This window comes from Onychomys torridus, chromosome 23, assembly GCF_903995425.1.
Source record: "Onychomys torridus chromosome 23, mOncTor1.1, whole genome shotgun sequence".
NCBI classification, from domain to species: domain Eukaryota; kingdom Metazoa; phylum Chordata; class Mammalia; order Rodentia; family Cricetidae; genus Onychomys; species Onychomys torridus.
Window position 1 is genome coordinate 45,316,406 of NC_050465.1, and position 27,739 is coordinate 45,344,144.

Below are 27,739 nucleotides of genomic sequence, written 5' to 3' on the forward strand. Positions count from 1 at the left end.
TGTTTGCACGTAGGAAACCATTTAGACCTGCAGCTGAGTACATTATTTACAATTTATATATTTCAGTAGTGATTGGAAAAACACCTTAAGTATGACTTCAAATAAATATACACTTATGTCTGTATAGTTCATGCATATGATATTTTTCTAATATAAATCTATTTATATAAACCATACACCACTATTTTGGCCAGAAATCAGTAAATTCAAATTTAATGTCTATCTATGTAAAAATAAAACATAAAATATAAGCTTATTTATAAAACGTTTTTGTTTATTTTTATTATTTTAGTTTGGAGCTGAGGATCGAACCCAGGTCCTTGCGCTTGCTAGGCAAGCGCTCTACCACTGAGCTAAATCCCCAACCCTATAAAACAACTTTTATTTCAGACTTGTGGTTTTGGGGTTTTGTTGTTGTTGTTGTTTTTTAAGATAGTTTTATTATTTTAGCCCTGGCTGGCCTGGAACTCATTGTGTAGGCCAGGCTGGCCTTGAACTCACAGTGATCAGCCTGCCTCTGCCTCCAGAGCACTGGGATTAAAGGTGTGTGTGTACCTCCACACCTAGTTTATTCAGAGTTTTGAATAAGAATTATTACCTAGAATTTGATATTTAATTCTATAGTTGATTCCTACATATATTTTAATAACTAATTAAAACATTAAAATAGGATATATAATTAAATGGTTAATTAAAACTGTAATTTATTTTAACTTGGGGAAAGTTTGTTGAAGACCAACACTTGCTAGTGAAATGTTATAGGCTGCTACCAGAATCTGATGCCAGAAGATACTTGTAAAAAAAAAAAAAAAATTTGTGCTTGCCTGTTTATATAATGAAAGGTGATTCCTTCATGTAATTCTTGTTTAATACTTAAAATATTTTTCTTTTAGGACTATAGCCTCTGTTGTTTGTACTTTAGTGTTTAGTGGTCATTAATTTGAAGAACTCTTTAAAGGAATTAAAGTTTTGAATAAAACAGTGTTTATGTCATCAATGAAACTCCTGGTCATGACACATTCTGCTTTGACCACTCTTTCTGTGACCTACTGAAACATTATTTTGTTAATGCTGATTGCTTAACTTGTTTTTCTTTGTTTTCTTTCTTTTGACTTCACATCCTGAAGTTCCAACTAACCTTTCAATGCTTTTTCCCCTTACCTCTTTTATTTGCTCCATTTATGCATTAAGTGGTTGCTTAGATTTAAGGTAAGAGATTCCAGGGCTGGATTTCCATTCTATGTTCTGATGTAGAATATTACATATGGGGAGTAAAGAGATATTTTTCATTTGGCCTTTTAAAACCAACAAATTAGTCTTCTTTATTTATTTTGGTCTAGCAACTTTGTTGTGTGTCTTCATGTTCCCTGAGGGTAGGTATTTTTGTCTATTTTGTTCATTGCCCTGTTCTTTGTGTCTAGAACAGTATCAAACACACATTAGGTGGTTAGTAAGTATTTACTGAATGAATGGGTGCTTTTGTGAAACTGAAATTACACTGTTGTAAAGTGTTATGAGATAAAATTAGCTGGGTCTTTATAAATGTGGAAATTTGTTATTGATTGGAGGGCCAACTAACATGCTTTCTTTAACCCTCCCCCTGTGTAATAGCTTTTTATTCTATAAATGGTGTGCTTAATTATATGGTTTGTTAACAATATGCCATTATCTTTTGACTTCTAATACAAAAAATTGAGAAGCAAAAATGTCATCATAATACTTTTTTTTAAGTTGCAGTACATTTTACAAAATAGTCTTTTTAAAGTGGTTGTATAAAATATTTCAATATAAACTCACCTTAAGTCTTTTTAAAGGTAAATTTTATTTGTATGCACAATATCCAAAGTTCATGATAATGTTCAAAAAAGTACAAATTAAGAATTAGTGATAGGGTCTGGAAGGTATTTCTATTGCTAGCACACTTGTCTAGCATGTAGAGGGCCCTGGTTCAGCCTCTAGCCCTAGAAACCAACTAGCCAACCAAATAAGAGAAACCACACCCACCCAAACAAAACAAAGTGTTCTTTCCTGTTGTGGCCTGTGTAATAGTTTAGTGTTAGGAAGGATCCATGATAAAAGCATTTCAGCTATATTCAAGAAGCCTATCAAATACAATGTCACTAAAATGATTTTTCATCAAACTTATCATGCATTTCTTTTTTTTTTTTCTTAGCCAGATTTTGTGATTTCTTTTCAAATATGTTGTTTTTGTTGTTACTCTGCAGTTTGCCATATCTTGAGTGTAGTTGGTGATAAGAGACAGGATGGCCATAAAAGTCATATTGGAGAATAGGCTCTAAGCCTTTCCCTTGCTGGTAATCTAGATATGTGGAATTGTGGGAAGGTTCCTTCTGTTTAAAATGGCTAAATTAAGTGAACTAGACTAAAAAAGGTAGGCAGTATTCAAATTTTGGTTTTTGGCCTGTTAACCTACAAATGGTAGCATGCCTAAAGGCAGTAACTGAAGAAAGACACAGCAGTAGGCCGATCCTTTCTCTTCATGTTTAGTCTGCTGTAAGCCGTTCTCCTGCTTCTTTTCTCTGGGTTGGTCTATGTTTCTTTCTTGACCTTGAATGTCTGTTTCCATGTAAGAGATAGGCCCGCTGAGGGCTTCCTAGAAAGATCCCATACAAATTATGCTTGGATAAGATACCTCAACATTTTTCCTCTTTGAACTAAAAAATTTCACACTAGAATCCCAAAGGATTGTACTAGTATAATAATTATACTAGATAGTACTATAGCAAAGGATAATGTTGGACAGAAACTTAGGGGCTTCGCCTGTTTTCCACTTCTTCTAATCTGTGTATAGATAAAATTATTCATAGTCCTCATTTTTTTCTCTCTATATTTAAATTTCTTTTAAAGGATAGATTATTAAACCCAGGGCTTTGAGCATATTAAGTATGAACTCAGTTACTGAGTCTGTATCCCCAACCCCAGATCCTTTCTTTTTAGGGTCTTATGTTAGTCCAAGTTGGCTTTGAACTCACTGTGTAGTTGAGGCTGACTGGCCTTGAACTCCTATCTTCTGACTCAACCTCCAAGTGCTGAAATTAGAGACCTGTGCTACCACATCTGATCTTTTTTCCTTTCCCCTTCCCTCTTTCCACCCACCCCTTTGTTTCCACTCAGCTTGATTTTCTCTGTGAAATGTTCTCTTGTGGAACTCTGGAGGTAGCTATTGCCACCTTGACTCAGAGCAGTTATGGTTGTCCATACAAGGCCTACAAGATCTGGCTCACTAACATCTCTTTTGGATGGGGAGGAGAGCTCTGGGGACAGATCCTGAGTTTGCTCAGCAGGTCCTTGTCCTCCCTAAGGATAAACAAGTGCTTAACAATTTCTGGAGGAGACTCTAGAGGCTGGTGCAGTTGTCTGTAAGGTGTCATGTTCTGTAAGCAACCCTTTACTCACGTTTCTGCAAATAACTAATTCCGTTCATCAAGTCAGCAACACAGACTTTTCCAGTCTGTTGTTAGCACATGCCATATCTGGGGTGAATAGATATTTGTTCACATCTTCCTAGAAAAAGTCACACACCACCTTTCCCTAATAGTTTCTTTCCACATTACAACTACTACTTCCTTTTTTGAAAAAAACAAAAAACAAAAACAACCTTCCTTATTTATAGAGATGGTTCTTTCTTTTAAACATGACTCATATAATCCTTTTATAGACCACTTTATTCTTTTTTTCCTCTAGAGTCTTCTTTCTTGTGTATAGTAGTCTGGCAAGTGATTGACAGCTGAATGCTATATCACAAATCATTTTAGAATGCATCTGCCTCTGTTCTGTTGAAGCAGGTCATCATATCAGAGTGATCCCACTGGTGAGCTAGAGATATGAGGCTGAGCAGCTCCAGACATAGTGCTGAAGTTCAGAGCCAAGCCCCTTTCCTGCCTTCGTCTGGCCCAGAACCTTGTATGCGCTCGACAAGTACTCTACCACCTTGCTGTATCCTCTGGTCAGATACGTTCATTTGCAGTGAGCCCTATGGTCGTTTGTCACTCAGTGATGGAGGCATATTCTAACAGGTAACCATGCTAGTTAGCTGTTGTTGCTGAATGAGCATCAGGAAGTCCCACAGTAGCACAAGCATCTGTAATCCCACTGCACCATACAGGGAGATGAGAAACGGAGACCTGAGGTCTCCAGAAGTTGGTCCACCAAGTAGTCCGCTACACTCAGCAGAAAGAGATCATGTTTCAAACAAGGTGTAAAAGGGGGAGGTTGTACCCAAAGGTTCTTCTCGGACTTTTCCATGCATTCTCTGTGGTATGTATGTGCACACACATGTGTACACATCAAGAGGAATTACTGTTATAATGTGGTTGCAGCACACATATGCACACACATGTTTCAAGAGGAGTTCCTATTATAAAGTAGATACAGTTTTTGTTTTCCTTTTTAACGTTTATGGTATGTGCATACACAAGCACACTCACACATGTTGTCTTCTACCACAAGCATAATTTAACCAGATGTTTCCCCAGGAAAACATTTTTGTCAGGAAATATGTTCTCTAAAACACCTCAAAATTTTTTTTAGGATCGTGATATCTATTCAGTAAAGAATTTTGAACAAATTATTTTAGATTTGAACTATTCAATTATAGTTTTAAATTTGCCCTTTATAAAGAAATCAAGTATTTTTGTCACTACTATTTTCTTAAGTTTTTTGTATTCATGTTCTCTACACTACTTACTGTTTTATGTGGCACAGAGGAAAATTTGCTTGAGAAACTACTGATAGACTTAGCTTAAGAGAGTAGTAGTACAGTGTCAGCGATGAATTGGGTGGTTTGGACATTACACAGGGACTTAGGTTCTTAAGTGATTTGTTGTTCATCCAACCTATTAACCAAACAAATACAATCATTTGAGAAATTTAAAGATCATAAAATGCGTTCATTTCTGTTTATATATAATATGCCCATTCAATTTTAACTGAAAGATTACTCAGTTATTAGGGGACTGAGGACTTAGAGAAGGTACTGCAATTTAAACAAAAGCACCTTGTGTGGTGAAACGTCAACCCAATTCTAGTTGGGAAGTCATTTCAAGTATCCTGGCTGTCCCATGTATAGAATAAAACTCTTCTGTTCTTCTTCTGTCCTTGCTCCTTCTCCTCCTGTCTCCAGCAAATTGAACTGTAGTCTAGTGTTCGGGTCACTTCTTCCTTGTCACTTACAGTAACTTTGGGTTCTATGTTGTTTAAGGTTGAGCTTAAAGGACTTTGGTTACTACTCAAATCTCAAGGGATCATAAATCAAAACATGCAATTTTTAAAAGTTATGGTGGTTATTTGTCAGATTACTTATAAAATTGATTTGATTACTTCAAATGTGAATTGATTTTTAAGACATTTTAAAGATAAAATTCACATACCCTCTGCTTATTAAAGAGGGTGATAACAAGGATAATTTATTTGATAATTTGTATTTGTTTAAAAGTGACAGCAGAAGGATTTCAGACAAATGCTTACTTTAAAAGTAGTAACATTGCAAAGGTGCCATTTGTCATTAAAGATTGTTTTGACATCACACACAACTTATTCACTGGGCTATTCATTTCAAGAACTTACTGCTAGATGTTATTTCTTGCCTATTTGGATAAGTAATAATTATTATTATTTTAGAAGTTAAAAATATACCCTAGCCAGAGTTAATTTTGATTGTCTCAGTACTCCCATATAATTAAGATTTGTTTTCATAAAATTTCTATTTTAAAATTGGCCAGGGATACGTGTTTTTAATTCCAGCACTTGGGAGGCAGAGACAGGCAGATCTCAGTGAGTTCAAGGCTGGCCTAGTCTCTATAGTGTTTCAGGCTAGCTAGAGGCTTCATAATGAGAATCTGCCTCAAATATACATACATACATACATACATATATATGTGTGTATATATTTGTATTTAAAATTATAATTGTCTCTTCCAACTTCAGTGGTATTATATCTTACCCTTTTATGTTGTAAGTATAAATTTTAATTCTGAAGATAGTATTATGAGAAACTTGATACTGTGTTGTGATGATGGCAATCCAAGATAATAGGGACTTTAAAAATAGAACGTTATGGATCTGCTTTGTGAATAGTCATTTAATCTACTGGCAGTCTCAGACGATGTGAGGCTGCATTGCACTGTACTCCTTACTTCTCTGTGGAAGATAACTGGATGTTCAGGGTTTTTCTACATGGGCTGATAGACTCTTTGGATGGCATCATTATTCCCAGATTGCCCATCTCTTTTGTATTTGAAATTTCAGTTGGGAATAGGATTATTAATGTGGTCATGGTCCATCTCTGACTTAGGACTATGTCACACTGTTTCATTCCTCAGTTGGCCTTCCCTTTGGGCCTGTGTGGGTTTAATTCCCACTAGAAGTCATACAATGACAATGGCTTTTGTGTCCTCAGTGATGGGTTACCTCAGCCCTCACATTGCCTTGACCTTCTAGCAGCATTCAGGTAGGTGATTTCCTCATAAGGAGGACATTACATCTGAATTGTGAGAGTGATTCACAAGTTTAAAGAGCTGAACTTTGTTTGTACATCATACAATTTATCTGTATTTTATATTCTCTAATTACAACTGGACATATGCATAATTGCATATTTTTAGCTGGGAAATATGTTTTATGATATACTTGCTATCTAAGGGAAATAATCCCCCAAATGAAGAATTGATTAAAGAGCTTATTGTTTCTAACTGAGTTATTTTTTGTTACCACTCGAGTTTTTTATAACTATATTATTTGATTTTAGTTAAGTGTAATGTCAGATAGTCTGACCAGTGATCTGTTGGTGTGATGGCCTAATGGCAAACAAATTGTTGACATACAAGTTGAGACAGACGTGGAATCCTTCAGGAAGAGTCCTTTGAGTGCAACTGCAGAGTGGGATTGCACACGAATTGCATGGCCTCTAAGTGTCTTCTGACTTACCCTTGTTTTCCAGTGCCACTTGGTTTACTGCAGACATGCTAAGTTGTGTTCTCTTCAACGTCTTTTAGGTGAGTACTCAGAATATGAAGATGGGTGGGCTGCCACGTACAACACCTCCAACTCAGAAACCTCCAAGTCCCCCTCTGTCAGGAAAGGGGACACTTGGGTGAGTATAAAGTAATAGAAAACCACGCTGTGTACTGTTGTGTTAAGAAAACAAAACAGAACAAACCAGTCTCTATGTAAATTAGTAGGAGAACATTTTCTTTATTTTCTTCACAGTGTCACCTTTGTGTGTGTAACTTACTTTTTCTTTTTTCTTTTTTTTCCTGGTGAGCACATCTTTATACTTTAAAAGTGGTTGTTTAGAAATTATTTTTGTAGTGAGTTTTAAATTGATACAAAATCCTCGCCTAAATTCATGCTTAATTATAAAGTTAAGTCTAACTTTAATTCTCTTTTCTTAGAAAATGTTAATGATCCTTTTATAATGCAGCTGCATTAATCAGGCTGTTCTTGTGAAGAGGCTGTGTACCTTATAACATTCTGTGTAACTTGTTATATTTTTGGGCTCTGATTTGGGCTCTGGAGTTGACTTTATTTTATAAATTACCAGTTAGCAGGAAAGTGTGACTTTTTCTTGTACAGTATATCCTAGCTTTATCATGGCTGAAGTTTGTGATTAAGTGGGTGTAATGCAATTCAGAAGCCGGTTGATTGAAATTTTGGTTAATTCTGCTGTTTGTTCTATGGTCAGTTTGTCAACAATTTAGTTTTTTCATCTGTAAAGGGAGATATTTGTCCTCTATCAACTTTCCAGGGTCACTGTACTGCAAATTGGATTTTTAAAAAAGTGTAAGACAAGACAAATGCTTTCAGAACTATTGTCTTTGTGATACTTTCTTAAAAAAAAAAGAAAAAGAAAAAGAAACTAGCAAACCACAAAAAATACCCACCCTGTCAAAACCCAGTCCCTTTGGCTTCGGATAGGACAAGGGCAGTTGAAGTACAAAGGATGATACGTTGGAAGGGAAAAGAAGACACAATGGGGACCAGGAAGAGATGGTTTTATTTAATGACTTTGTTTTGCTTTTTAAGCCAGGTGTCACTACATACTGTAGCCCATATTGGTCTTAAACTCTTGGTTGTCTCTTCTTCAAATTTTGGAATGCTGGGACTACAGGTTTGTGCCTGTAATCCAGTTTGGGCTTTATCTAAAATGATCTTTTTGTCCTTAGAATACAGAGGAACGAATCTAGCTGGTCAAGTAAGATTGAAACTGCAGGGTAGAATGAACATGACATTGTAGCATGTGTAATGGTGGTTCCAGAGGAACTGTTTACTGTTTTCCATAGAACGACTCTATTTCCTCAGGTGTACTACCTAATGGAATTTGTAAGCAGTTACGTTAATGTTAGCAAGTCTCTAGCAAAATGAAAATTTCTCCTGCACTCAGATTTTGGATTCATGTACTCATACACTGGTAATGCGTTTTCTTGGGTGTTAGCATGAGTCCAGCTGCCCCTTGGAGACCAGAGTGGCTAAGTTCCATTTGCCCACCTGATGGTCATGGCTGTTTTCTTTAGTCTTTGCCTGGTCACCTCTTACTCCTCTTCCTCCTGTTTATTTTACCTTTTAACCTTGTTTGTATCATTGTTTTCCTGTAGAACTTTCAGTTAGTGAAGATAGAATGGCATGTTTTAGTGTGTGGAAAACATCACAGATAGACTTAAAGATTAATTTTCTGATATATAAAAAATTATATATGCATTCTAATTTCAAAGATTCTTGAATTTTTAAAAAATATTTTCATTTCAGAGTTGTGGCATCCCTTCCTTTCCTTTTGACACAGTAGCACATGTAGTGTCCCTTATTTATTTGAGTTAATCATTTTGTTTATTGAATAATGCCCAAGGGAAGTGGAGTCAACAGTGCCTTTTAAAAATGATCTCATTTGGGTGCTGGTGGCACATGCCTTTAATCACAGCACTCCAGAGGCAGAGGCAGGTGGATCTCTGAGTTTGAGAAGTGAGTTCCAGGACAGCCAGGGCTACACAGAGAAACCCTGACTAGAAACCACCCGCCCCACCAAAAAAAAAAAAAAAAAGAAGGAAAGAAAAAGAAATCCCATTCAAAGTCAGTGAGCCATAATTTGAGTGGCCAGGAAAGCGATTCTTTCTTTCTTTTTCTTTGTCTTTTCCTTTTTCTTTTTCTTTGGTGTGTGTCTGTGTGTGTGTGTATGTGTGTGTGTAGTTTTAAAGTGTGGGTTTTTTTTTTTTTAATGATTTATTTATTTATTATGTATACAGTGTTCTGTCTGCATGTGTCCTTGCAGGCCAGAAGAGGGCACCAGATCTCATTCCAGATGGTTGTGAGCCACCATGTGGTTGCTGGGAATTGAACTCAGGACCTCTGGAAGAGTAGCCATGCCCATAACCTCTTGAGCTGTCTCTCCAGGGAAAGTGATTCTTAAAGAGACTCTGGGAACCTGGTTGGGAGTGAGTTACTGAGAAATAGAAGAGCCAGTTGAGCAGCAGCCTCTAGAAGAAAGCTTTTGAGTTTTCATACCTTGGGGTGACAAATTCTTTTAAAGCCCTCCTCTCACCTACAAGATATCATTGTCCTGAAGGATTTGGTCCTTGAAAACAACTGAGTGAGTGCTGAGCAGTGCTCCAGGCCGCACTGTTCTGCTGGATTTCCTCTCTGGGTCTCCTGTTCTTTCTTGGAAGGAAATTCGGGAAAAGGGAAACAATCTGTTAGTAACATTGTCTGCTTTGGGCTGTACAGTTGAAAGTAACCGAGGTTCTTAGAAGGACTTAAGTAGTCTAAAATTCCCTGTCAATGTCGACCTCTGAGGAGGAAAAAGCAGAGCAATCAGGGTGAAATTGAAGGAGAAAGGGGGTGAAAATGGAAAATGAAACACAGCAGTACATTTTTAAGTAGCAATAGATCTTTGATTACCATGTGTTTAGTGTATCAAAAGGGGAGTGAGTTATGGCTGATAGTGGACATCATGTGGAGGTTGTGACTTCAAACGTCTAGGTCTGCCGTCTGTATTTTAAATGCCTTTGGGTAGGGAGAGAGAGGAGGAGAAGATAACCGCTGCATTCATTTGGTGCATTTGGGAGACTCTGACATGGACTAAAATAATTCAAATCCTTCTAAGAAGAGTGGAGTCCAGAAACATTGGCCGAAACAATGGAAAACTTGTGTTTTCTGTGACTAAATGACCAAAATTACATGAGCATAGGGAAATGAGGTTGGAGACGGAAATTGACACTACATACTCCCCAGAGCTCTCTCTAATGGTGGAAGAGTTGTACTGCAGGCAGACAAATTGACAGTGGGGTTAGACCACATTTCCTGTCTCTGCTACAGACTGTGCTGCACTGGCACTCGGGACTCACCGTGCCGGAACGTATTAACCACACACTACACGCTCTTCTTTTTGTAGGCGACACTCCCCCTACCGCACCCTGGAGCCAGTGCGTCCCCCAGTGGTACCAAATGATTACGTACCTAGCCCAACCCGTAATATGGCTCCCTCGCAGCAGAGCCCTGTGAGGACAGCTTCTGTGAATCAAAGAAATCGAACTTACAGGTATTTCCTCTACCTCAGTGCAAAACATGGTGGTCAGAGTACCATGATCTGTTCAGATAACTCGAGTTATCTCTCTCATTTTCCAAGCACTAAGTTCTTTTTCTCACTCTGCTCTCCCAAACCTCATCTGATTCTTCCTCTCTCTCCTCATGCTCTGATGCAACTTTGAGCAGCCAGGAAGGTTCAAAAGACATCTCAAAGTATAAACTTACCAACAAAATAAAACCTAAGTTAATTCAAAAAAACGTTACTAACCAGAAATGAAAATTGCAAGTTATTTTTTTTGTGGAAATTTACAGATGAAAAACTATTCACACTAAAATGTTAGTATATCACCATGCCATTACAAACTGAAATAAAATAGCCTAGTAAAACTTACTATAAGTTTCTTCAGATAGGTAGTAAACCCGGATATAGAAGGTAATATTTAGTATTTCAGTGTGTTAAGCATGCACAATTTGTCCTTACATTTATAGAGGATTTCTTTGAAAAAAATTACAAGATAGACCTCATAACTAGGTATTAAAACAAGCGTGTGAATTCAGATTTTCCTCCTTACTTACTGAGAAGTCAGGTTTGAAGTGGGGTTTTTGACTGTCTTGTGGCTGTCTTGGAGAACCACCCGGGGCCCTGCCCTTGCTCTGCGCACTCACTCTTTGGCGGCTCTTCCTCCTCCAGCAGCAGCGGGAGCAGCGGAGGAAGCCATCCCAGCAGTCGCAGCAGCAGTCGGGAGAACAGCGGCAGTGGGAGTGTGGGGGTCCCCATCGCCGTCCCCACGCCGTCCCCTCCCAGCGTCTTCCCAGGTAAAGCGGTCGTGCTCATGAACTCTGCTTTCTTCTGCCAATTTGAATTCCGTTGGTTATTGAATTATAGTGAGTTTTCTTGGTTGTGTGTATGTGTGTGCGCGCACGTGCGCTTGCATGACTGTGTGAGCGAGCGTGTGCATGTGAGAAAAAGTGTGTTTGTGTGTGTTGCTGACTGTTGAACCCAGAGTCTCCTACAATGGGTTTTCTTCCTAATGAAGATTTTAAAGAGGCTCTCCTTAGCACACGGTAGGTGTTGGCAGTTTGCAGACTCTTGTGTTCCTGTCCAGTGGTCTTCATTACCCCCAGTCTCTCGACTTGTCTGCCCTTTGCTTTATGGTTTTGCTGCTAGTTCAGTTGGTGCTTGAGGGTTCGTGTTCTTATGGTGGGAGCTACTGTTTTAGTTTCAGTGTGTGTTGGAGCAGTGCACTTCCTGGGAAATGGTGAGGACGTGCTTTGAGAGTCACTTCGGTAACAAAGGATGAGGGGTGTAAACTTAAAGGAGCATTATAATTCAGTGGTTCCTGAAAAACTATTCTCCCTCCTCCCTGAAACAGAAAAATGTATTTGTTTGATTTGAAAACCCAGAGTTTGAATTTAGTTTTAGAAGCATGAACACAAAAACATCAAGATAGGGGCTGGAGAGAGAGTCATTGACTAAGAGCCCTTACTGCTCTTGTGGAAAGACCCAGGTGTGGTTTCAGCACCCACGCTGGGTGGCTCCAGGTGCTCCAACACTCGCTTCTGGCCTCTGGACATCTACATGCAGATGGCACACATAAAGTCTTTTAGGCTTACACATATGTAAATAAAAATCTTTATTAAAAAAAAAAAAAACTAGCAGAATAAGTTGAGTATGTTGGCGAATGCCTTTAGCCCAGTACTCAGGATGCAGGGATAAATAGATATTCGAATTTGAGGCTAGCCTGGTCTACAGAGCAAGTTCTAGGACAGCCAGGCTACACAGGGAAACCCTGTCTCAGAAAACCAAAAACCAAACCAAACTAAAATAAAACCAACTCCAAACCCAGCATGATAGACTATCACATAGTAGGTTGTGGTGCATGCTTCTAGTCTAGCATGCGTAGGCTGAGGCAGGAGAATCTAGGAATCAAATGGGTATGTAGTAAGAATTTGTCTCCAAAACCAAAACAACATATTGAATTATAATAATGCAAATAGACAATACCTTTTTACAAAAATCATGAAAAATTTTGTGCATGTTTGTTTTAAGTTTCTTTCTTCTTTCTTTCTTTCTTTCTTTCTTTCTAACTTTAACTAACTAACTAATAAGATACTGTCTGGAATATGTGCCTGTTTTCTGATTCGTATTGTAATTCTAATAGTATATTGTTGCTTTTTTAAGGTATTATAGTTTTATATACATAGGACATATCATGATAAAAATAACAGTATGTAGGAAGCAGTTTTCTCCTAGGTTAGTGGCTTTCAGGTAAAAAGGGATGTTTGTTTCTAACTAACATTTTTCTATACTACCTGAGCATCTTGAGTTACTTGTTGCTCACATAATAACCATAACCATTCCTTTGCAATACTCTCTTCCTTTGGCTAGTGTTAAGCGCTGCATACTCTTAATATGCCAATGCCTTTTCTAATGCTAATGTGACTGTCTTATTAATGCTGCCTCTTACTCCTCTTTCCCATCAGCCCCTGCTGGCTCTGCTGGCACTCCTCCCCTTCCTGCTACTTCTGCATCTGTTCCTACCCCTCTGGTTCCTGCTACTGTCCCCTCCTCCACTGCCCCAGATGCTGCTGCTGGGGGTGCACAGACCCTTGCTGATGGCTTCACTTCTCCAACTCCCCCTGTTATTTCTTCCAATCCCCCCACAGGTGAGTATTGGCATGGCAGACAGATCCAGTCATCTGGCCGCTCTTGCCAGAAACTTCAGCTTCATGATATTTGTTGGTTTGGTTTTACTTTGTATTTTTTTAAAAAAAATAATGATTAGTATTTTAATCAGAAGGTGGTATGTGAACAAAGAATTTATTGAGAAAATTGAGCTAAAGTCTATGATAACATTTGCCCAGTAAAGTAGCACAAACATAAATATTGCTTTAATTGAATCTGTTAAAGGCTTGTGAACATACTATGGCGTTTTGAAAGCTTACCTTTAGAGCTGTTACAGGGAGCTGGGGTTAGCTCAGCGGGTAAAGTGCTTGCTGTGCGGTCATGAGGACCTGTGTTCTGTCCCCATGACCACGTCAAAGCCAGGCTTCCCAGTGTGGGAGCTGAAGGCAAGTGGGTCCCTGGGGCTTGCTTTCTAGTGAGCCTATCCTAGTGGGTCAGTGCCAGGGAGACACTGAAAACATAAGGTTGATGGCTCCTGAGGAACGACACAAAGGTTGACCTCTGGCTTCTGCATGTTCAGTTATTCACATGCACATGTTTCTACATTAACATTTGTATGAGTACACACACTAATAATATTGCAGGTTAAGTAATTAGCAAAACCAAGCATATGACAATTGAAAAATATATTTTTATGTAATATTTTATATAGCAAATTACAAACCTCTGTTTACTATAATGGAATTTTTGCTTATATTTTAGTAGTACCAGAAACTCATTAACTATACTTCCAAAGGACTTCAGGACTATTTAAGTTGACGGGTGTTTTATGTAAGATTTCAACCTAGTGCTAGGGAGATGAGTCATCATGAGTTGCCCAGCCTGACAACTAGAGTTTGGATCCCTGGGACCCAGAATGGTGGAAAGAGAAAACCAGGTCCTGTATATTCTCTAATACATACACACACACACACACACACACACACACACACACACACACACACACACACACTGTGGTCTGAGTGCACCCTCTGTATAAATAAATGTAATCGTCATTTTAAAGAGCTCAACCTCAAATATGTTTTGCTAGGATAAGTGGTAAAACTCAGTTATCTCAGAAGACACTGAACAGTTACGACGATGCTGGTTAGTAAATAGGTTCTTTTCTTTTTCTTTTTGAGACAGGGTTTCTCTGTGCGGCTCTGGCTGTCCTGGAACTCACTCTGTAGCCCAGGCTGGCCTTGAATTCAAGAGATCCACCTGCCTCTGCCTCCCGAGTGCTGGGATTAAAGGCATGTGCCACCATCTGGCTACTAATAAAACATGTTTTAAAAGACATCTTTGTCCAAACTGGGTTTCGGATGGTGATACCGTCTATAGTAGTCCTTGTGAAGAAGACTTTTCTGTAATGCATGAGTGAACATACAGGCAGTCATTTGATTGCGTTATGCAGCTGTTACACTAGTCTAGCTAGTTAAGAATCCTGCTAATGCTAGAGATGCAGAAATAGTAAATGACCCCTCACTAAGAATTTTAGTAATTAAATGATAATTTAAAAATAGGTACTTGGCCAGGTGTGGTGGTGCATGCCTTTAATTCAGCCACCCAGGAGGCAGAGGCAGGTGATCTCTTGAATTCCAGGCCACTCTACAGTGAGTTTCAGGCCAGACAGCACTGCGTAATAGAGGACTGAGGACCCACCCCCACCTGCACTTCCCAAATAAAAGGGTGATTCATGGTGTTAAACAAGTAGACATTTATTATGTGAGTAGAAAGTTATTTTTAAAACAAAAAGGAAAACTCCTTAACTTTTTATTTGAAGGTATAAAATGTGTGAAGTTTGCCTTTTGAGGTGTAAATATAGTGAATGCTTTAACATGTACCCTGTAGATACCACCACAGTTAGGATCTAGAACAGTATGTCACCCCCTCCAATAACCTCCATGCCCCCTTTCACATCACCCTGTTGTTTGCTTACTGTTGACCTGTGCCCGAGAATGGACGCAGACAGACAAATGGAAGTGGTGGACAGTGTGTAAGCCAGCTGGGTCTGGTGGTGTGGCTAGGAGCTTGGCTGAGGTATTCTGTTCCTTTTTGTGTTCTCTCTGACTGTTGGAGGTGCTCTTCTGTGGATGTGCTACAACACGGGCCATTCCAAGTTAAAGGATGTTGAGTCAGTTTTCAGTTTGGAGGGTTCTGAGTACTGCTGCTGTAAACATTCCTGTACAGGTTCATGTGTGAGTTCAGGTCATGTCGTCTGGGTGAATTCCTAGGGAAAGGATTGTTAGGTTGTATTATAAAGGGAATGAATAATGGGTTTATTTTATTTTGAGATAGGGTCTCACTGTGTAGCCCTGGCTGACCTGGAACTTAGAAATCTGCCTTCCCTCTGCCTCTCAGTGGTGGATTAAAGACATGCACCACATGCTTGAAATATTTAACTTTTAAAGAAATTACCAAGTGCTTTCCTAAGTAACTACATTTTTTGTTTAAACTTCAGTGGTTTTTCATGCAGTTTTAATTTGCGTATTTAATGAGTGCTGAGGCTGGGCATCCTTTCATGTGCCATTTTGGGGGTGGGGTGCTAACCGTTCTATCTTTAGTTTATATAAATAGATATCTTTAAAATTGTCCTTTTAAGCCAGTGGTGGTGGCACATGCCTTTAATCTCAGTACTCAGGAGGCAGAGACAGATGGATCTCTTTGAATTCAAGGGCAGCCTCGTCTACAGAGAGAGTTCCAGGAAAGGTGCAAAGCTACACAGAGAAACTCTCTAAAAAAATTATTTTTTTTTATATTTATTTTTATGTGTGTGAATGTTTGACTTGAATGTATGATTGTGCATCACGTGCCTGCCTGGTGCCCAAGGACATCAGCAGAAGGCATTGGATCCCCTGCACCTGTAGTTAATGGAGTGTGGTTGTGAGCTGACATGCGGGTGCTGGGAACCGAACCCACGTCCTCTGCAAGAGCAACAAGTGCTCTGAACTGCTGAGCCTATTTGATGTAGTGTCTCTGGATCTCTCTGTAGACTTAAGGCAGAGGCGATTTTAGACTGGGTCCAGCTTCATAAAATTCATAATGGTGTTGATTTTCTTTTTTGAAGATCCTAGGCTAGTACCTTTAGTAGTTCTTCTGCCTGGTCCTCCTCTTTCCTTCCCTATGTACCATCTCCCCCTCCCCGTTCCTGTCACCCCTCTCCTTCCCATGCCGCGTTGCTGCTCACTGGAGTGTATTCGAATGCTGGTCCAGAGAGCCCCTGCTGGTGGAGACAGGGGAGGGTAAGGGCAAGTGAAGTTTGGGATGTGAATACTTAGGAAACTGGGTGGATTAGGAAAGAATATTTCCAGTTGGTGTGACTAATTCTAAAGAGGTGAAATAGGCTCAAATGAGCGATGACTGTGGGTAGGCTTCTGAGGTGCTGATACAGATTTTGTAAACTAATTTTAAGCATGCTCTAGCTTCAGGAAGGTGAGTATTTTGTGTTGTTTAAAGACGGGTTTGACTTGGAGTTACGGCATCAAGTGGTTTGTTGAACTATTTTGTTTCCTTTTAAACTTTCCTTGATAACTTATCTCCACCATTATTTTAGAAGAAGATTGTATCAAACGTTTTTCCTTTTTTTTCCCCAGAATGTAATTCTTTGCTTAGTCTTCAGTATTTAGTGACTGCTTTAAATTATAATTTATGTCTATGGCCATACCACCCTGAACATGCCCAATCTTGTCTGATCTCGGAAGCTAAGCAGGGTCGGGCCTGGTTCGTACTTGGATGGGAGACTGCCTGGGAATACTGGGTGCTGTAGGCTTAAAAAAAAATTAAATAATTTATTTTTTGGAGAGGAGGGGGAGACTTTATAGTTTTGTGTGCTGTAACAGAATACTGCAGACTAGATTACTTATAAACTATATTAGTCTGTTTGGCTCATAGTTCTGGAGGCAGAATATTCAGTCTCAAGGGGCCTTGTCTGGTGAGAGACTATAGGATAAAAAAGAAAACCCACTCTTTTGATAATGGCATTGTTCATTCATGAAAGCGGAACCCTCATGACCTAATCAGCGTTAGAGCTGTTCCCTTCAACACTGATGTTCTAGCCCAGTAGTTCTCAACCTTTCTAACGCTACGGTCCTTTAATATAGTTCCTCATGCTGTGGGGACCCCAACCATAAAATTATTTTCGTTGCTACTTCACAACCATAATTTTGCTGCTGGTACGAATTGCAGATTTTAATTCATTGTGGTGCTTTTATTTTTTTTTGGATATTGGTTTTTGGTTTTTCAAGACAGGGTTTCTCTGTATAGCCCTGGCTGTCCTTGAACTCACTCTGTAGACCAAGCTGGCCTAGAACTCAGAGATTGCCCTGCCTCTGCCTCCTGAGTGCTGGAATTAAAGGAGTGTGCCACCACCACCAGCCAACACAATTGCGGTGCTTTTAAAATATAGTCAAATGATTAAGAAAGTCAAAATGTTAATTAATTTTGATTAAGAGTGTAACTTTTTTTCTTTCCTACTCTGTGCTTTGATAGTATCAGCAGAGCAACAGCTGTCATCTTGTATCGAGTTGTCTAAATACTGTCGTTTTTAATAATCTTATTAGAAAGTGAGTAATGTACCTAAAGTATTTCATTATCTGAGATAAGTTTCTTTTCATGAGGAATTTGTGTTCTGTTCCTTTCCCAGGTCATCCTGTTCAGTTCTACAGCATGAATAGACCCGCCTCTCGCCATACGCCACCAACAATAGGGGGTTCGTTGCCCTATAGACGGCCTCCTTCCATAACTTCACAGACAAGCCTTCAGAGTCAGATGAATGGAGGGCCTTTTTATAACCAGAATCCAGGTTAGACTCTGCTTTGCCATTTCTTTTTCTTTTGCATTGTGCCTTAAAACAAAACAAAACAAAACACTTAGTTACACAAAATTAACCCATACATAGTAGGTGGTTATCCCATATGTAATAGGTAGTTAAAATTTTTGTTGAGGGGCTGGAGAGATGGCTCAGTAGGTAAGAGCACTGACTGCTCTTCCAGAGGACCTGGGTTCAATTTCCAGCTCCCACATGGCACCTCACAATTGTCTGTAACTCCAATTCCAGGGGATCTGACACCTTCACACAGACACACATACAGGAAAACACCAATGTACATAAAATACAAATAAATAAATTATTAGAACAATGATTGTTGAATGGGTAGAAGAATGAATGAATGAATGAATACTAAGAATAATGTTTTTAATAATACTGATTCCACTTTAAAAAGTCAGCACATGACTTGGTGTAAAGCTAAGGAGTCCTGTCCTGTATGGTAATTTGCTTTTAAAAACTAATCCTGAGCTAGACATGCTTGTGCTTACTTGTATTTCAGAACTCATGTGGTAGAGGCAGGGAGAGCAGGCAGCCTAGGCTGCAGAGTGAGATCCTGTCTCAAGTGGCGTATATAGAAGAGTAGTATTTTCTTTTTGTTTAGTAAAAGACATCATTGCTTTATGAATTACAAGTAAAGTTGGATACACATGAAGGTGTTTGTATTAGGTAGTCAAATTGTCTTTAACTCAGTTATCACATCAAATACCCTGATGGGTATGAGGGGCTTGGAGAAATTGATTCCAATATAACAATTGAAATGAAGAATCATATATACAGAAAAGCTAACCTTGTACATTTAATGCTACACATAACCAGCATTTTGTTAATTTCCTAGATTCAAGAAAATTTTAGGCACCTTGACTACATGTGTCAACTTAATGTTTTGTTTTTTAATTTTTGCCAAGGTAATTTAGCCTGTGTGAGTTCCTCTGATTTTGGAAGACAGAGCATTCCATCTCTCATAAGTCTTGAATTTGTGGAGCAGAAATTTATCTACTAAAAGCTGCTATCTATTAGTGATACCTTAATTATACCCTTTAGAATCTTGCAAAAAGTTTGACTTTTCTCTTATTATCTCATTTGATTCAGATGTAGAAAATAAGATTGGTGATAATTAAATTAAATTCTTGAGTTTTATGTGTTTACAAGTGTTTTGCTTGCAAGTACATATGTTTGTGTACCATGTATGTGCCTAATGTCCACAGAAGCCAGGAGAAGGAGTTATATCCCCTGACACTGGAGCTACACATGGTTGTGAGCTGCTGTGTGGGTGCTGGGAACTGAATCTGGGTCCTCAGGAAGAGCAGTCAGTGTACTTAACTTCTGAGCAATCTCTCCAGCCCTAAGAATAGTGATATTTACGTATGTATTTTGTATAAAACCAAGGCCCAGGTGATGGTCAAGATAGATTTGAACTTAATATTATTGATTCTGTATTTCATGCTTTTTCTATTGTCCTGTCCTACCTACCTTCAGATGAAAAGGTGTATTTGTTCTTCACCTGCCAGGGCTTCTCTGTTTCTGGTAAGGAGAAAAAGGAGGAAGGGAAACCTCTGTTACAGTATAGGACACACTGTGCAAACCTCTGTTACAGTATAGGACACACTATGGAAACCTGTTACAGTATAGGACACACTATGCAAACCTCTGTTACAGTATAGGACACACTATGCAAACCTCTGTTACAGTATAGGACACACTATGGAAACCTCTGTTACAGTATAGGACACACTGTGCAAACCTCTGTTACAGTATAGGACACACTATGGAAACCTCTGTTACAGTATAGGACACACTATGGAAACCTCTGTTACAGTATAGGACACACTATGCAAACCTCTGTTACAGTATAGGACACACTGTGCAAACCTCTGTTACAGTATAGGACACACTGTGCAAACCTCTGTTACAGTATAGGACACACTGTGCAAACCTCTGTTACAGTATAGGACACACTGTGCAAACCTCTGTTACAGTATAGGACACACTGTGCAAACCTGTTACAGTATAGGACACACTATGGAAACCTCTGTTACAGTATAGGACACACTATGGAAACCTGTTACAGTATAGGACACACTGTGCAAACCTCTGTTACAGTATAGGACACACTATGGAAACCTCTGTTACAGTATAGGACACACTATGGAAACCTGTTACAGTATAGGACACACTGTGGAAACCTGCTACAGTATAGGACACACTATGGAAACCTCTGTTACAGTATAGGACACACTATGGAAACCTCTGTTACAGTATAGGACACACTATGGAAACCTCTGTTACAGTATAGGACACACTGTGGGAACCTGTTACAGTATAGGACACACTCTGGAAACCTCTTACAGTATAGAGCACACTCTTGGTGTGGAGTCCTTGTTAGTTTTTATGCAGTTCTGTCTTGTGAAAATGTTCAGAGATATTGTCGAATATCGACTGACCTTATCTCTACCCTGATCTCTTCACTCTTCTTGGTTCCTCTCATCTTTTGAATGCTGCATTTGTTGTCTATCAAAGTGCACTGAGCAGCCACCTGATTGCCTTGATTGAAATACAGTTCACTTTTCATGCCTAGTATTTGAGGCTGGGTTCTTCTTAAAATTCATTTTCATCTTAAAATTTGCCAGAATATGTCACATACTCTGCTTCTAGTCTTGTTTTACAAACTTGCATTTCAAGTGTGATTTGTACTTTAATTTTCTCCGCCACTTGAAGCAAAATGTCTCATTTAGACTGGTTCTGAACTTGTGGCTTTATGTCCCCCTCCTGCCTTGGCCTCCCGAGTGTGTGTGTGTGTGTGTGTGTGTCCCCGTGTGTCCATCCGTCCCATGGCTGGCCATTAAATGCTTTTATCCCCTGTCCTTAAATTTTAGTTTATTAGCTCCAGTCTGCTTAATAGTTCTGTAGAAGATGGGCTAGCTCTCCTGGGTATCTGGAAATTACTTCTTATAGTCTCTTGTACCTTTCTTACTTTATATAAAGATTTGAAACAATGATGTTAATCTAGAATGGATTAGATAGATCCATAATGTAGTTGGGAAAGGTTTCACTGTTATAGCTTTGATACCAGCTGTACAGAGTACTTAGTAAGACTATGGAGGAATATTTCATGTTGCGTGTATATACTCAGTAGTTCTATCAGAACTCTGTAGATAAATTTGACAACTGTAGCCGGGCATGGTGGCACACGCCTTTGGTCCCAGCACTTGGGAGGCAGAGCCAGGCGGATCTCTGTGAGTTCGAGGCCAGCCTGGGCTGCAGAGTGAGTTCCAGGATAGCTAGGGCTCTACCCTTGACTTGTATTTTTAATGTACTAAAGAGTTCTTATTTCAATAATGTTTTCTTTATAAATCAGATTCATGTATGCCAAATTTATTTTAAAGTAGAATTAAATATTTAGGGAGTGATTTTGATCTATGTATTTTACATACTCAAGGGAATAAAGTGAACTGGAATCGTTGGGACCATGAGCGGCAGCTCAGTTATATCGTTTAGTGTTTTCTGTCTCTAAATTCTGCCTTTCTACTCTTGGAATTTGGTAGCTTTAAAGAAGACAGTTACAGCTCTGTGCTATAATTAGTTAATTATAACTAATCATTATTAATATTAGCTATCATTAATCAGTGTTTTTCAAACAAAAACAAAACTGTATTACTCTCTTTTGGTGTGAGAGGTCACTGACGTTTGAACCATGATCCTTGAGCAAGCTAGGCAAGTGTTCTGTCATTTTCCTGCACCTCAACCCCAAGCATGACTTTTATTTGGCAGCTCTTATGTAAGATGTACTGCTTAGTGAGCAAAATGATGCTTATGTTTATGTACCCATATTTTGTTGTCAGAACCTTCGATGTATACTTATACTAAAGAATGAAGTTTGGCCAGGCAGTGGTGGTGCATGCCTTTAGTCCCAGCACTCGGGAGGCAGAGGCAGGCGGATCTCTGAGTTGGAGGCCAGCCTGGGCTACAGAGTGAGTTCCAGGAAAAGGAGCAAAAACTACACAGAGAAACCCTGTCTCGACCCCCCCCCCCCCAAAAAAAATGAAGTTTGACAAGGCAGTGGGGTTATGTGGGGTATAAATCTGACATCATTTCTGCTTATGTATGGTTTGCTTTGATTCTAATACAGGGAGATCTAGCAGGAATTAAAATATGGAATGATAGTGCCAAGTTCAAGGAAGATAGTAGTTGTGTTCTAATAAAATCATTTCAGAAACAAGTTACTTAAAGACACATGTAGATTAGAACATAACTGAAATACTTTTTTTTTTTCCTTTCTGAGACTAGGTTTCTCTGTGTAGCTTTTCGCCTTTCCTGGAACTCGTTTGTAGACCAGGCTGGCCTCGAACTCACAGAGGTCCTCCTGCCTCTGCCTCCCAAGTGCTGGGATTAAAGGTGTGCACCACCATCGCCTGACTCTGCAACACTCTTGATTCTCTTTTTTTAAAATCTAGAATCAAAGAAATTAAATTCATTTGCCAACAGTAAAGAGAGTTACAGAAACATATACAATTGCTCATTAGTATCTTCTTTAAGAATATGAAGCACCTTGGTATTAAAGAATGCATATATATTTACATGTGCATTTTTGCCCAACTTTGTATGCTAGTTTAATCATTAGTTACCAGATACACACAACCAAGTTTTTCTTTTGTTTCTAGAATCTGCTGTGATTTATTGTGTGCCAGGACTTGAATTAAGCTTTTGAAATAAAATCTTTGCTTCCACTCTGGGAAATAGGATTGCATTATCTGTTTCTCGTATCATATTTATGGATTAGATCCAGAGGATCTAATGGTCATGGTGTTTAAACACAGAAAGTGTAACTTAAGAATTTGAGGCTGAGTGACTTAAAAAAATCAGTCTCTTTACACCAAGCACTTCATGTACATCCTTCTCTTTCTCATACTTGCATTACTCACCTTTGTGATTTTCATTAAACATTTTATCTTTGTTTTATGTTTGAGTGTTTTGTCTACATGAATGTATATGCACCACATGCATGCCAGGTACCCGTGGAAGTCATAGAGGTTTTTGGATTCATGGAACTAAGAGTTACAGATGGTTGTGAGCCACCATATGGGTGTTGGGAACCAAATTCAGGTCCTCTGCAAGAAGCAACAGGTGTTCTTAATGGCAGAGCCAATTTTCCAGTCCTATTTGTTTATTTGCTTTTTTGAGACAGGGTTTCTCCCTTTAGCCCTGGAACTCTCTCTGTAGACCAAGCTGGCCTTGAACTCAGAGATCCACTTTCCCCTGCCTCCAGAGTTCTGGGATTACAGATGTGTGCCACTATTGCCTGGTTTAATTTTTAAACATAGCTCCTACTAGCCATATAGAGGAAGCATTTTTTGGTTCTGTGACCTCTGCTCATGCTGTTTATGCCTCTACCTTTGTCCTAACTTGGTTCCTTGAGCTTGACTTTCTCATCTTCCGTCTGCTTAGCGTACGTCTTCAAGTAGTTGTTCAGAGACCAGCTCTCTGTGACCTTCCTCCTTGTGGCCAGCACTGTCTCCTGGAAAATTAGACAAAGATTATAGATTTACATATTCATTATTATAGATGAGAGAGAGAGAGAGTGTGTGTGTGTGTGTGTGTGTGTGTGTGTCTGTCTGTTTGAGAGAAGAAACACATCTTTTTAGTGTGTTGTTTTTGTTTTTTTTTCCCCTAAGACAGGGTTTCTCTGTGTAGCCTTGGCTGTCCTGGAACTCACTCTGTAGACCAGGCTGGCCTTGAACTCACAGAGATCCACCTGGCTCTGCCTCCCGAGTGCTGGGACTAAAGGCGTGCGCTACCGCTGCCCAGTGCATCTTTTTAGTTTTATTAGTCTTATATTTTGGAGCAAATAGAGAATTCCAAGAATATGGCCACCATAGTATATGTGCTTTCTGAAGAGAACTGTAACTGTAGAGTTAAATCTTCTAGAAATTATTTGAGCATCTGCCTTATTTGTTTGTTTATGCATAAATATCTATTGAAGGCTTACAGTATCCTGAACTATGGCAGATATTTGAGATGGAGGAAGGCACTGGGAGAAGAGCAGTGGTGTTCTCTATAGGCTTAAGGAGGACATATAATGAATTGGAATTAGGAAAACTTGGAGTATGAGCATCTCCAATGAGAGGCTCCGATGCCTGGTCTAGCAGAGTCCTTGCCCCTCAGTGAGAACTCAGTTCCTACTTCTTTATCTTTATTTGTCACTGAAGTCATAAAAAGCCTATTTAGGTAGCTGCAATGTCATATTTTTTCTCCTATACTGACAAATGTTTAACTTTGTAACTTTCAAGATAAAATTCAGTAAATCAACCATATTATTCATGGTAATCAGCAGAGAAGGCATTTGCAGTATATATGAAGAGGATTGGTTCCCATTACATCCAGTAGATCTGCACATGCTAAATGGTTCTTGCTGTAGGTTTCAGGCTTACTAAGACTCTAGTGTTTTGTTTATAACATTCCCCTCAAAAGTGGATCCATAAGGTGGACAGATACTTGTGAGCGGTGCTTTTCCTCCTTTGTATGTTGATTGTATTACCCTTCCTTTTGCTACACCCGCCCTCACCCCTTGTCCTCCACACCTTTTTTGTTTTTGCAGTATCTCTTGCTCCTCCTCCTCCTTCCATCCTACAGGTAACTCCTCAGTTACCGTTAATGGGATTTGTGGCCAGAGTCCAAGAAAATAGTAAGTTTATGTCTTCTTTCTGCTGTAGTTCAGATTACAGGCATACAATGTAATGTACATATGACTGACTGAGTAGTCACTCACTAATGCTTTACAGATTTGAATAAGTCATTGTCAGAACGGCTGATGGTGATGATAAAGTAATAGAGGCGGGCTGGAGAGAGCTCAGTGGCTGAGAGTCTGCTCTGCTCTTGGAGAGGACCTGGACTCCAGCTTCAGGAGGATCCCACACTTCTGGCCTCTGCAGACACTGGCACTGACATGCACATATCCACACTTACACACATAATTAAAAATAAAATTCAAAGATAATGATGGTAAATTTCTCTGCTTTCCAATAGCTTTAAAAATGACAGTTTCTGGGAGCACATGTTTAGCTTACATGAGATCCCAGGTTTGATTCCTTAGAACCATAACTAAAATCCCACTAGTGATACATAGTTTTAAAGATAAGGCGAATACACATAAAATAGTATAAATGTAAGAGAAGAAAAACGGCATGAGTTTAGTTTTTCAAATAATATAATTGCCAAATAAAATATCCTGCTTTTTTTCTCAATTGCCTCAACAAAGTGATAGGCTAGTTTGCTATTCCTAGAGTCATAGATGTGTTATAGTTGGCCTGAGTATATTACTCTCTCCCATTCCAAGTATGATAAGGACCACACTGCAGTCGGGACAGACGATCTGTCTGCCAGTTTGTCTTCCAAGAAGCAGCCATATATTGGCAGTGAGTTTTCTTTGGTTTGTGGTCTGCTGTTGAATCATGCATAGTCATATAACTAATTTTCTTGGTATGTCAGGTCTTCTGGGGAAGCATTAAGGAACTCAGGAGACTTGTATTTCTAAATTGGGAAGCCTGTTTCAACATTTAGTGATGAGTGGCTGTTACCGAAAGGAAAAAAAACCAACAGTCTCTGTGATAGGTCACTAAGGGGCCACATCTGCCATCAAGTTGCATGATGTCATGGAATCTAAACTTAGGGGACTTAGAGTTGGTCCTTGAATACCATGGATTGAATTATTTGATAGTAAAGGGCAGACAAATCTGTTGCACACCCACAACACAAAATTCAATAATAACAAAAGCCACGAAATATCCAAAAATCTATTTTAAAAAGTTGAAATTTTATCAATCTCAAGCATAAAAACATTCACAGGCCACATGTGACCTCATTTGTAAGAAAAATGTAAGCAAATATAAAGATGCAGTATTATTGAAATCATAGCTGCATGTAATTAACCTGTGTTGCTTTATTTCTTAGCACTTTGTAACCTCCTGGTACTAGTGTGAACTCATGTTACAGAGCTGTCTAAAATGTAGAGTTAGGCTTATTATCCCTGCATTCCCAGTAAATGCAGTCTAGTAAGGTAAAAAGTGTTCTCCTGAGGGTGGGGTAGAGTGGGGCGGTGGAGCACTTGTTGATGAGCAAAGGCCCTAGGATTAACTTCTGCTGGGTGGGAGGGGTGTTTAAGGGGTTAATTGTGAGCTCATATTTTTTCTCTGTATATAATACATTTGGCAGAATATATGTTAATTGATTAATTGGTAAGGCTTCTTGTCAGTGTCAGGCTATTACTAGGTGTTTGGAGAGTCAGAAGTTATGGGCATTTCTGACTGTTGGTGATTGTGGGAGAGGTGCTGTAATCTGCTTTGTTCAAAGGTCAGATTGTATATTAAGATAGAATGTCATCAGGCTGTAGTAGCCCACTGTGCACCTGTCCTGTAAGAGGTGGTGCCACTCAGGGACTAGAAGTGATATTAATCTCTTGCTTAGATTTGCTGGAAGGAGGCATTTAACAGTAGAATGTAAGGTGTGTCAGAGCATGGCTTTGCTCACTTGGTTGGCTGCCCATATCCTTGGCACTTTGGAAGTGTCTGGCCGATAGCAGGCACTTTGGGGCCCTCCTTTTTTGTATTTTGTGTTTGTATTTTAACTGGTTGTAGTCCAGTCTTAGTGCCCATCTACATTAGAGTTTCTGTTGCTGTGATAAACACCATGAGCAAAAGCACCTCAGGGAGGAAAGGGTTTCTTCTGCTTCTACTTCTAGGTAACAGCCCGTCACTGAAGGATGTCACGCTGGAACTAAGCAGGCCAGGATGCAGGAGCTGATGTAGAGGCTCCTCATAGCTTGCTCAGCCTGGTTTCTTATAGTGCACCTGACCACTAGCCCAGGGATTGCCCCACCCACAATAGGCTGGGCCTTCCCACACAAGTCATAAATCAAGAAAATATATCACAGGCTTGCCTCAGGCCAGTCTGGTTGGGAGCATTTTCTCAATTGATGTTCCCTCTTCCAAAATGACAGTCTGTGTCAAGTTGACATAAAACTAGGCAATACAGTGCCCGAGGGTTGAATCTCTCAGGTTCCTTTGCTTTTCTATTTGATGACGTATAAAAATATTAGTTTATTATTTCTGTTAGAAGATGCTCTGTGTATGTCTGTGAACTTTAAAACAGTGTAATTTTAAAGATGTTTTCTTAAATTTAAGAGGTATTTTCATGTATGTTCAAGAACATTTCTTATAGTTTAAATTATTCCTTTGCTGCCTACTGCTCTTTGGCTGTGTGACTCATGCTGGTTCTCATAGCAATGATCAGCTGGTCTAGTGTGTGCCGAGTACAGCCAGGCTTTGGGGTTAACTGTAGGTTAGAAGAGACTGCATTTAAAATGTCCTGAAATAGCACACTGACTAGAAAAGGCTTTTTGGAGTTCCAAATTTGAAGGACTTCCAGTTTAGTCAAAGTGTCACTACAGTTAGAGTGACATTTCCTCCATCACAGATCAGTGGGAAGTTCATTGATTAAAGAAGACAGTTGGACAGTAAGTGGAAAGTTATTTATTTTTAAATCAACTGACAAGATGAGCATTCAGATTTGAAACTGACTTTGAAGACTAACAACCTATCAGGATGTTTTGATTCTCCTTCAACCATTGGACTTCAAAGTTGAGTAGGATTATGGATTCAAAGTTGAGTAGGATTATTATCAGTAATTAGTGAAAGTTATTAGGTTTGTAGAAACATCAAAAT

The 27,739-nt window shown here is 39.2% G+C and overlaps 1 protein-coding gene and 1 pseudogene across 33 annotated transcripts in view; both read left to right on the forward strand.

The window, feature by feature from the left end:
* Abi2 (abl interactor 2) overlaps positions 1–27,739 on the forward strand; it is an 83,049-nt gene that overhangs the window by 33,493 nt on the left and 21,817 nt on the right. For 2 of the 33 annotated variants that reach the window (XM_036173408.1, XM_036173435.1), the window contains exons 4-10: positions 1,192–1,209; positions 7,014–7,111; positions 10,400–10,546; positions 11,225–11,349; positions 13,018–13,200; positions 17,841–17,999; positions 24,619–24,705. In XM_036173408.1, coding sequence (XP_036029301.1) covers positions 1,192–1,209; positions 7,014–7,111; positions 10,400–10,546; positions 11,225–11,349; positions 13,018–13,200; positions 17,841–17,999; positions 24,619–24,705 — 817 coding nt within the window. The remainder of the gene's footprint in view (positions 1–1,191; positions 1,210–7,013; positions 7,112–10,399; positions 10,547–11,224; positions 11,350–13,017; positions 13,201–17,840; positions 18,000–24,618; positions 24,706–27,739) is intronic. The other 31 variants (XM_036173411.1, XM_036173436.1, XM_036173418.1 and 28 more) reach the window with 25 other exon arrangements.
* Positions 16,849–16,967, forward strand: LOC118573502 (annotated as a pseudogene).